The following is a 12131-nucleotide window of genomic DNA, read 5'->3' on the forward strand; positions in this document are numbered from 1 at the left end:
CCATTTTTATGGGGAGACTCCAGCTGAGCTAACAGTCCTTGTATTATCTCAAGACAGGAGGGAAACAATAAATACTTGTTTGTAGTTTGGACCTTCTGTTCTTTTTGGCAGATGCTCTATCCACTACATCAAGGGAGCATGCACTGAATATATATTTAAAGAAACACACTCTTAATAAACCCAGCCCATTTAAACTATGAAAGAACGAGAACAGAAACACCACAGAGATACACTGACTGCATGGTTAGCTAGAAATAACCAAACCCGTCAGTATATAGCACGATCTACCGCTACCAAACAATTCTTCCCCGGATCTTCACGGGTGAAAACAGACTAATGTTTGAAAACGAAAACAAAGGTGACTTCATTTGAAAACGATTTCAGTTTTCATAAATAAGTGAAAGTACTAATCTTTACTTACATATTTTAATAATTTCAAGGACAAAACACGAATATATTGACATCACAAGAGATCGTCAACTGACGCCAGTGACGATATCATATTTCGCTGTCGGCGACCTGTGAAGCCCTCCCCAGGTCTCTTCTTACCATTGGTTAACACATTGTCGCCAGTACCTATTGCTAAAGCCGCCTGCAGTCTAATCGTCTTCTTGAGAGCATCCTGCAAACTGCTGCCTGAAAGACCACTAACAAATGATTGAGATCTCACTAAAAACTTTCGTTGGTCATTTGGGTGAGAAGCCTTCGGAATGTTATTATTTTGTCTTTTCAATGTTGGAACTAGTTTCCCATTGACATTTTTGTAAACAGTTTTTGACATATCACCATTGCTATGGCAACGTCTGAAAGACATTTTTCTGAACTTGGGTGGTCGAAGTATCACTTCGTTAGTGTTGTGTGTGCCTAATCGAGTGGCGGTCGATTTGGGTTGTATTTGTGAGGTTTCGTTTAAAGCACAATTTGTTATTAGTTCATCGTCTGTTTCGGAGACTTCGTGAATCGTAAGCATGTCTCCGTGTCTGGCACATGCAACTTTGATGCTGTTAGAGCGCCCTCTGGCGACGGGTACAAACGTCCCGGATGTATGTCGACTTGATGAGAAGTTTGTGGTGAGTGTCGTCGAGTAAAATTCCTCGCTTTCCAGCACAGTTGCTTCTCGACCCGCGAACCTCTGTCCTGAACGTAAGTATTTCCAAATCTCATAACGAGTAAGTCTGTTCATGAAGGCATAAATAACAGGATTAATTGCGCATGACAGGAACACGAGACAAATTCCGGTCATATCCATATAGGCAGACGTTTCCGCGCCAAATGCTTTCATGAGGCCGGCTATGATGAAAAACGTCCATGAAATAACATAAGATCCGTAAATGATCAGAATTGTTTTCACCGCCTTACACTCTGTCCTCCGAGATCTCGGCACACGAGATGTGACATCGTCAATTTCAATGGTGGCCACGATGGAGATATCCTGGGTGGTGCTAGTGCTTCCAACAGATGGATATATCCTGTTAGCTGCTTTTGTGTGTTTGATTGCTGCTTTGAAAATGCTCAAATAGCAGCACGTCTGAACAATAAACGGTAACAGGAAAGCAGCAAGAATAAAGAATATACTGTATTTGCTCTCAGCCTCCCAAGTATTTCCACACACGAACTGGGTACGCTGATAGGAGAGTTCCCCGTATGTAAACAATGGCGGCATGCCAAATGCAAAGCCTAGTAGCCAGGTGAGGGCGATGAGGAGATTGCCGAGACGGGGGGGGAGAAGACGTAGGGGTAGCGGAGGGAGTTGACGATGGCGTAGTTGCGGTCCACGGAGATGATGAGGAGGGAGTACTGCAGGGCGATGACGAGCACCGTCAGAAGATACGCCTGAATTCGACACCAGAGGTCGCCCATGACCCACTCTTGGGACACAAGGGACAGCATCAGGAACGGCATGATTAAAATGGACAGACCTGAAGAAAAAAGCAAAATAACATAATAGTATAGTTGAATATATATTTAAATAGATACATTCAATCCTTACAATACAAAAGGGGGACAGGTGACCCACAGGTCTAGGGTTGGTTGGTTGGTTGTATATCGCCGCACTCAGCAATATTCCAGCTATATGACAGCGGTCTAAGGCGTTGTAATTCCATGTGCTCAGTCGCCTTCATGAGGTAATAAGATATCACCATATCGTGAGTTCAAATCCAAGTTCGTCCTGATTATTATTTTAGTTTTGGGAGCACCTGTTTCATCACATTAGTGTACGTCTAAGACTTGATATTCTGTTACCTTATTAATTTGGCACACCCTGGGTTGGGTTGAGGCAATCTAAGTAAACTTAGGCTCAGTATTATTCGTTACACTGCTATATTCGGTATTAGTAAACTTAGTATTATCCGTTATAGTAGTATAGCAGTGTTACGAATAATACTGAGCCTAAGTTTACTTAGACCGTGGTTGAGGCTCCTTTCAGTAATATTTTTTATAACTGAAATATTACTGAAAGAAGCCTTAACCAAACCCACTCACTCACTCACACTTACAGTTTAAGCCACAACACACCTAAGGCTTATTGTTTACGCAAACAACAAGTAGCATGATCACTTGGATCTGTTGCGTTTTTTATGAGTATAAGTATAACAGAAGTTTCAGTACAACGATAACATCAAAAACATTCGATAAAATTTCATAGAAGGTTGTACTTTTGATGCAGTAAATTTTGGCCATTTTTGACTGGGATAATAATGAGGTGACAATTTGATTGATCGATTAGTAAAGGATGAACGGATATCGATAACGTCCAATGCATAATCGACATGAGTTAAATATTCACTTAGGAAAGTGTAAACACTGGTGTTAGCAACATGTCGCCAGTTGATAAACACGGTGGACTCTCGTCAACACTGTGTACACCGAAACAAGCGCCATAACTAATGCACTCTCCAGCTGAACTATAAATATGTTCTTCTTCAGACAAACAATACCGGATGCCACAGAGACGCTGAACACATAATCCTGACGGAAATACCACTACCAATTACCGCATCTGAATCAAGTTAAAATAACGCAGATTCAATTCCCTGCACAGTGAACCCAATCAGTGCAGTCTCTGCATGTTCTAGACGATTATTTATAGGAAGCGATTGTTTCTTGTGGCCCGTTTCCCTGTGCTGAGTTATGTCCCTTGGATGTGCTAGAAAACCATTATTGTTGGTTCGAATCCCGATTCGATTATGTTATGATTTGTCAGCACCATGGCCGCCCCCTCAGGTTTGAAATGCTGGTTGTTTTTTTGTTTTTTTGTTTAACGCCGTACTCGGCAATATTACAGCTATATGGCGGCGAGTCTGAACCAGACAATCCAGTGATAAACAACATGAGCATCGATCTACACAATTGGGGACCGCCTCCGTGGTGTAGTGGTTAGAGCGTCCGCCCGGAGAGCGGAAGGTCGCGGGTTTGATCCCCGGTCGCGTCATACCAAAAGACGTTAAAATATGGCACTTGTTCCCTGCCTGGCGCTCGGCATTAATGGGTACAACAAGGACTGGTCGGCTTGGAGTCAGTATAATGTGTCTGAGTGGGGTATTCATGCTTCACTGCGGCATGGTATCTCAGTGGGCTAGCACTATAAAACCAGCTTAAGTCTGGGCTAGTACAAGCGGCCGCACATACACATACACACGCATGCACGTCGTCATATGAGCGAAATATTCTCAAGCACGACGTAAAACCCAATTTCACCTCACCTCACCTCACCTCACCTCACACAATTGGGATACGATGACATGTGCCAACCAAGTCAGCGAGCCTGACCACCCGATCCCGTTAGTCGCCTTTTACAACAATACAAGCATGGGTTGCTGAAGATGGATCTTCACGGGTAAGTTTGAAATGTCTTAGACCTAGTTAAAATAGATTTATACCTAGAAATGCGGTATGAAGTGTGGTTGGACCCAGCCCACCCAGTAGACCTAGTATAAATGAAATACAGTATGAAGCGTGGTTCGACCATCCCTTCATGTGGATGGACATGACGGCTTCTACTGGTTCAGACAGAGCTCCTTGATTGATTTCCACGAAGAACTGTCCACTTCGGACGCAATGTTATTTGTCTAGGAGACAGTATTAACTCCACCAAAGTGACTGCACGGATGTTACGGTGGGACCCTCGTTGACAGCCGTAATTAAATCTGTCTGCGGGTTGTTATCTCTTTTATCTCATGTCGGTAGTAATGAAATAATTATGTTTTAATAATAGACCCATTTCTTGTGCTACGATACAGTACAGGCAGCGTGGATTGTAGGAAAGTAGGACCACATATTCGTGCGCGCCGCATCCGCCTCATCACACAGCTCATTTCTTATTGATGTGTGTTCCAGCAATCCCAGTCATGTCATGTTTCCGGAAACCCACAAAATGCCTTGATACTCGTCAACTAGTACTTGTACAGCGACAGCTTGCTTGTCGGAGTTTGGTGTACAGGAGCACGACCAGTTAGTGAGGACGTTTAGTATATAGCAGTTATTGCCCGGTCGTTTAGTATATAGCAGTTATTGCCTGGTCGTTTAGTATATAGCAGTTATCGCCCGGTTGTTTAGTATATAGCAGTTATTGCCCGGTCGTTTAGTATATAGCAGTTATCGCCCGGTCGTTTAGTATATAGCAGTTATCGCCCGGTCGTTGAATATATAGCAGTTATCGCCCGGTCGTTTAGTATATAGCAGTCATCGCCCGGCCGTTTAGTATATAGCAGTCATCGCCCGGTCGTTTAGTATATAGCAGTAATCGCCCGGTCGTTTGATTATATAGCAGTTATCGCCCGGTCGTTTAGTATATACTACTAGCAGTTATCGCCCGGTCGTTTAGTATATAGCAGTTATCGCATCGCCCGGTCGTTTAGTATATAGCACTACTATCAGTTATCCCGGTCGTTTAGTATATAGCAGTTATCGCCCGGTCGTTTAGTATATAGCAGTTATCGCCGGTCGTTTAGTATATAGCAGTTATCGCCCGTTTTAGTATATAGCAGTTATCGCCCGGTCGTTTAGTATATAGCAGTTATCGCCCGGTCGTTTAGTATATAGCAGTTATCGCCCGGTCGTTTAGTATCGCCCAGTTGTTTAGTATTGCAGTTATCGCAGTTACGGTCGTTTAGTATATAGCAGTTATCGCCCGGTCGTTTAGTATATAGCAGTTATTGCCCGGTCGTTTAGTATATAGCAGTTATCGCACGGTCGTTTAGTATATAGCAGTTATTGCCCGGTCGTTTAGTATATAGCAGTTATCGCACGGTCGTTAAGTATATAGCAGTTATCGCCCGGTCGTTTAGTATATTGCAGTTATCGCCCGGTCGTTTAGTATATAGCAGTTATCGCCCGGTCGTTTAGTATATAGCAGTTATCGCCCGGTCGTTTAGTATATAGCAGTAATCGCCCGGTCGTTTAGTATATAGCAGTTATTGCCCGGTCGTTTAGTATATAGCAGTTATTGCCCGGTCGTTTAGTATATAGCAGTTATCGCACGGTCGTTTAGTATATAGCAGTTATCGCACGTTAATAGGCATCAGTGGTATGGGAGCAGTGACGACTGGTTCCCGATTTTGATCATCTGTTAGCGTAAAGTACACACAAGTTAATTATGAAATGGTTTGAATTTAAAAATTCATGTAATATCAGCTTTGATGAAAAATGGAACCTTTGAAATGCTTCACGTGCTCAACTTTTCGAAAAGGCTGTGATCACGGATGCGTTCATGGTTGACATTTTGAATGACTTCTAGTGACACTTAATTTAATACCATTTAAAAACATATTTCATTTACGTCACAGAGAGTCAGATCCATGCCTTGGCGTTTATTTGCCACGGGTGAGTGAGTGAGTTTATCGCCACTTTGTTATAGTACAGGGGAAGCCTGGCAGTGATGTGAGTCCGACGTATTTGAACCGTCTGACCAACATAAATCAGACTGCCCTACTCACCGCCCTATTACAAAACAACCGTAGCTACGACTGCCGTACGTTTGTGTTAATCAATAGGAATTACGATCACCTAACCTGCGATACGTTTCTGGCACTTCTGAAAACGTGGGCTAAGCGATCCGCAATTTTGAAGAATTCCACAAGCATGTGGACTGTGCTGACAGACGATGGCTGAAAACAGTCGGCTAGCGGGCGTAGCGTTTGCTAACGTCCGATTCACAAGGTTCGAACCTCAGGGGGCTTACTCTCCTGAAACACGCTCATATGCATAATGAGTGAGTGAGTTTAGTTTCGATATGCCTTTTTGGTGAAGATACTAAGGAACTCAGGAACACCAAAACATATTATGGAATGTCCTTATATTACTTTCATTTGAAACTGCCCTCTGACGTTCATTTTCTTTAGTCAGAAATCAAACGTGCTGTTCTGAATTCTGTCTTATTGAAATGATGAAATAAGCGACCATACAACGAATATTTTTCTGATAGATCTTACCAAGTTCACAGCAGGTGAGGTTCAGGACAAAGCTGTTGGACACTGTCAGGAGCTGTGGCCTCTTGTAGAACACCACGCAGATTGTACCGTTACAGAGGAGGGACATTAGAAACACCAACGTGAAGTAGGTCACCGCTGCACCGAGCCCCGCTGTGCTGATGACGTCGTCGACATGGAGCTCCCCGTCACATGTGTTACTGACGTTACATGGCGACTCCGTCATGTTGTCACCACTGTAACCCTGAAAGCGAATAGAATCGTGTTGAATTTGTACCTAGACTGGCTAAGTAGGCGGATACTGTCCCTACGCTTGGTGTCAAGAAAGTCTAGTGATAAACCGTTTTCGTTTCACGCGTAAGACCATTGTTTGATTCGTCACACGGGAAACAGCATGCGTGACGCCCCTTTGCTAATATCACTCCACTCACCCACTCAACTACTCACTCACTGACTCACTCACCCACCAACCCACCCATTCACTCACTCACTAACGGCACCCAGGTTGACCCACGCCTTCGTATCTTTATTGCGCAGATCGATGCCCATAATGTCAACTACCGGATTGTCTGGTCAGACCCGACTTGAACAAACAAACAAGTAAAACAAACATTGTCAAGAAACAGCCATGCTTTATAATTTATATTTGCACAGCAAATACTAAGATGTATCTCTTCAACATCCATACTCTGTGACAATACAACTGTGCTTATTTAAAGTGCTGAGAATATTAAATCTGATGTCACTATGGAAACGATCAGCGATGTACCACAGGCTTCTAGAGTAAGCCAAGGACAGTACTTGCCACACGCTGCTGTTTGAGTCAGAGTATTAACATTGTTTTAGATGTGTAGGCGGCCCAACTGACCTTATATTCCTGGATGTGCAATTAATAACGGTTGCTCAAAATACAAAGGTGTTTTAAGCTTACGAACTTAATTTACAGGTATTTATCACTTCAAAGATCATTAGATAAAAAACATAATCCCTGGCTCTCGCACGTTAAAAATATATTAGACAATACTGGACTCTCGTATGTTTTTGATAATCCCTCAATTTGTACTACCCAGTGGCTGGTCTCAAAAGTTGAACATATTCTTAAAGATCAATTTATCCAAAACTGGCACAATGACATTATTTCTAGTCCTAAGGGTATACACTATCAGCACCTAAAGCCATTTCCCAATTTTGATGTATATCTCCTCCTTCCAAAACGCATTTCTTTGCCATTATTGAGATTTAGAACATGTAACCATAGTTTACCTATTGAGACAGGCCGCTGGAAAAATATTCCAAGGGACGAGAGAACGTGTCAACTATGTACTTCTAAAGCATCGCAGATGAATACCACTATATTTTTCATTGCAAAGCATTAGATACTTTGAGGAAAGAATATTTACCCTCCCACTTGACCTCTTTTCCCAATGAAACAAAGTTCACGAAAATATTATCTGTAAAAACATCTCGAGACATAGTAAATCTATCAAAATATATCCTACATCTATCATCTCTTGTCAGAAAAAAATGTTGTTAACTGCCATCTTGAATTTGATTTGTATTTGTATATATGTTTACAATATATGCTCTTGTACCACCAAGGTGGTTTATGAGAATAAAGAAATTGAAAAAAAATTGAAATTGGTATGGGAGCAGTGACGACTGGTTCCCGTTTTTGATCATCTGTTTGCGTAAAGTACACACAAGTTAATTATGAAATGGTTTGAATTTAAAAATTCATGTAATATCAGCTTTGATGAAAAATGGAACCTTTGAAATGCTTCACGTGCTCAACTTTTCGAAAAGGCTGTGTTCACGGATGCGTTCATGGTTGACATTTTGAGTGACTTCTAGTGACACTTAATTTAATACCATTTAAAAACATATTTCATTTACGTCACAGAGAGTCAGATCCATGCCTTGGCGTTTATTTGCCACGGGTGAGTGAGTGAGTTTATCGCCACTTTGTTATAGTACAGGGAGGAAGCCTGGCAGTGATGTGAGTCCGACGTATTTGAACCGTCTGACCAACATAAATCAGACTGCCCTACTCACCGCCCTATTACAAAACAACCGTAGCTACGACTGCCGTACGTTTGTGTTAATCAATAGGAATTACGATCACCTAACCTGCGATACGTTTCTGGCACTTCTGAAAACGTGGGCTAAGCGATCCGCAATTTTGAAGAATTCCACAAGCATGTGGACTGTGCTGACAGACGATGGCTGAAAACAGTCGGCTAGCGGGCGTAGCGTTTGCTAACGTCCGATTCACAAGGTTCGAACCTCAGGGGGCTTACTCTCCTGAAACACGCTCATATGCATAATGAGTGAGTGAGTTTAGTTTCGATATGTCTTTTGGGTGAAGATACTAAGGAACTCAGGAACACCAAAACATATTATGTTCTGAATTCTGTCTTATTGAAATGATGAAATAAGCGACCATACAACGAATATTTTTCTGATAGATCTTACCAAGTTCACAGCAGGTGAGGTTCAGGACAAAGCTGTTGGACACTGTCAGGAGCTGTGGCCTCTTGTAGAACACCACGCAGATTGTACCGTTACAGAGGAGGGACATTAGAAACACCAACGTGAAGTAGGTCACCGCTGCACCGAGCCCCGCTGTGCTGATGACGTCGTCGACATGGAGCTCCCCGTCACATGTGTTACTCACGTTACATGGCGACTCCGTCATGCTGTCACCACTGTAACCCTGAAAGCGAATAGAATCGTGTTGAATTTGTACTTAGACTGGCTAAGTAGGCGGATACTGTCCCTACGCTTGGTGTCAAGAAAGTCTAGTGATAAACCGTTTTCGTTTCACGCGTAAGACCATTGTTTGATTCGTCACACGGGAACAGCATGCGTGACGCCCCCTTGCTAATATCACTCACTCACCCACTCAACTACTCACTCACTGACTCACTCACCCACCAACCCACCCACTCACTCACTCACTAACGGCACCCTGGTTGACCCACGCCTTCGTATCTTTATTGCGCAGATCGATGCCCATAATGTCAACCACCGGATTGTCTGGTCCAGACCCGACTTGAACAAACAAACAAGCAAACAAACATTGTCAAGAAACAGCCATGCTTTATAATTTATATTTGCACAGCAAATACTAAGATGTATCTCTTCAACATCCATACTCTGTGACAATACAACTGTGCTTATTTAAAGTGCTGAGAATATTAAATCTGATGTCACTATGGAAACGATCAGCGATGTACCACAGGCTTCTAGAGTAAGCCAAGGACAGTACTTGCCACACGCTGCTGTTGGAGTATTAACATTGTTTTAGATGTGTAGGCGGCCCAACTGACCCTATATTCCTGGATGTGCAATTAATAACGGTTGCTCAAAATACAGAATATAGAAAACAGTGGAACATAATCTCTTACCGCTGGTGTTTCCTACCGGAATTAACAACAGGCGTGTTATGAAACGTTGTCTATTATGGCACACTGACACATTGCCTGTTATAGCACATTGTCGGTTTTGACATATTGCCTGTTATGACACATTGTCTATTTTGATACATTGTATGTTATGACACATTGTCTATTTTCACACGCTTTCCGTTATGATACATTGTTATGAAACGTGTTATGGCACGCTGTCTGTTATGGCACGTTGTCTATTATGACTCATTAACATATTGTCTGTCATTACACGTTGTCTATTATGACTCATTAACATATTGTCTGTCATGACACGTTGTCTATTATGACTCATTAACATATTGTCTGTCATGACACGTTGTCTATTATGACTCATTAACATATTGTTTGTCATGACACATTGTCTATTATGGCACGCTGACACACTGCCTGTTATGACACATTGTCTGTTATGACACATTGTCTGTTATGACACATTGTATGTTTTGATACATTGTCTGTTATGACACATTGTCTGTTTTGATACATTGTCTATTAAGACACATTGTCTGTTTTGATACGTTGTCTGTTATGATACATTGTCTGTTTTGATATACTGTCTGTTGTGGTACATTGTCTGTTTTGATACACTGTCTGCTGTGGTACATTGTCTGTTATGGCACATTGTTTTGATACATTGTCTGTTATGGCACATTGTCTGTTTTGACACATAGTCTGTTTTGACACATAGTCTGTTGTGATACATTGTCTGTTATGGCACATTGTTTTGATACATTGTCTGTTTTGACACATAGTCTGTTTTGACACATAGTCTGTTGTGATACATTGTCTGTTATGGCACGTTTTCTGTTATGGCACATCGTCTGTTATGGCACATTGTCTGTTTTGACACATTGTCTGTTTTGATACATTGTCTGTTTTGATACATTGTCTGTTATGGCACGTTTTCTGTTATGGTACATTGTCTGTTATGGCACATTGTCTGTTATGGCACATTGTTTGTTTTGATACATTGTCTGTTATGACACATTGTCTGTTTTGATAGTCGCGAATGCCCATGACAGGCGCTGTCTGAACAGCTGTGAACGAAATGTTTATTCCGATAGCTTGCTTATAAAGCATGTAGCGCAAACAAGGTTTATCATGTTATTGAAAAGGGTTTTAAAGCCGTATAAGGTAATTGCAATAAGCACACAAATATAAAGCATATCAGTCTGGAAAAAATGGTTCCACTCACTAAACAGTTTGGGCACACGTGTGAAGCAATATTGTCCTCAATAATGTTTACACTCACTAAACATGAGAAGAAATATTTTCCCTAAAATGTTTAAACTCACTAAACATGTTATACCCACATATGAAGTATTGCATTACTTAATAACGTTTTACAAACACAATATGACGTCAGAGCAAGAGAACAACTATTGTTTAGCAGATTCTATTCACCCTGGCACTGCGTTCATACGCAAAGTGAGTGAGTGAGTCTAGCTTTACGCCGCTAAAGAACCTGGCATACTTCGATGATACTTTTGCACATATCTAATGAAACCATGGGCCAAGAGGAACATGACCAAGGAGGCATTGATATACACCTACCGTATATACAATAGAGGAAGACGTGTGGTCGAGAATGCTTTCGGTATCCTGGCTTACAGATGGAGGTGTCTGAAGACTGTTACATCAAGCCCCCGAAATAGTCCAGATGACTGGACCATAAGTGCTGTATATATAGTAGTTCAAAACCACCTGAGGTCCAGGTACCAAGACATCATGACTGACTGACTGAGTTTGGTTTTACGCCGCTTTTAGCAATATTCCAGCAACATCACGGCGGGAGAGACCAGAAATGGGCGTCACACATTGTACCCAAGTGGGGATTCGAACCCGGGTCTTCGGCGTGATGAGCCAACGCTTTAACCACTAGGCTACCCCACCGCCCCAGACATCATGAACACAGAGGGTGACCATGAGTGCTGTATAGTAGATCACGACCTCCTGAGGTGCAGGAACTCAGACATCATGAACACAGAGGGTGACCATGAGTGCTGTATAGCAGATCACGACCTCCTGAGGTCCAGGTACCCAGACATCATGAACACAGAGGGTGACCATGAGTGCTGTATAGTAGATCACGACCTCCTGAGGTGCAGGTACCCAGACATCATGAACACAGAGGGTGACCATGAGTGCTGTATAGTAGATCACGACCACAGAGGGGTGACATCCATGAGTGCTGCATAGTGAGATCACGACCACCTGAGGTGCAGGTACCCAGACATCATGAACACAGAGGGTG

General features: G+C 42.4%; 1 protein-coding gene across 1 annotated transcript; it reads right to left on the reverse strand.

The window, feature by feature from the left end:
- Positions 1 to 463: 463 nt before the first annotated feature.
- On the reverse strand, positions 464 to 6668 carry LOC124267846 (G-protein coupled receptor 161-like). The gene is given in 3 exon segments (XM_046702837.1): positions 464 to 1720; positions 1723 to 1919; positions 6432 to 6668. Coding segments are annotated over 3 exon segments (1677 nt in total). The 5' UTR covers positions 6655 to 6668.
- Positions 6669 to 12131: the final 5463 nt, after the last annotated feature.

Source organism: Haliotis rubra, unplaced genomic scaffold (assembly GCF_003918875.1).
Source record: "Haliotis rubra isolate DU_JTF1 unplaced genomic scaffold, ASM391887v1 Scf134, whole genome shotgun sequence".
Classification (NCBI taxonomy): domain Eukaryota; kingdom Metazoa; phylum Mollusca; class Gastropoda; order Lepetellida; family Haliotidae; genus Haliotis; species Haliotis rubra.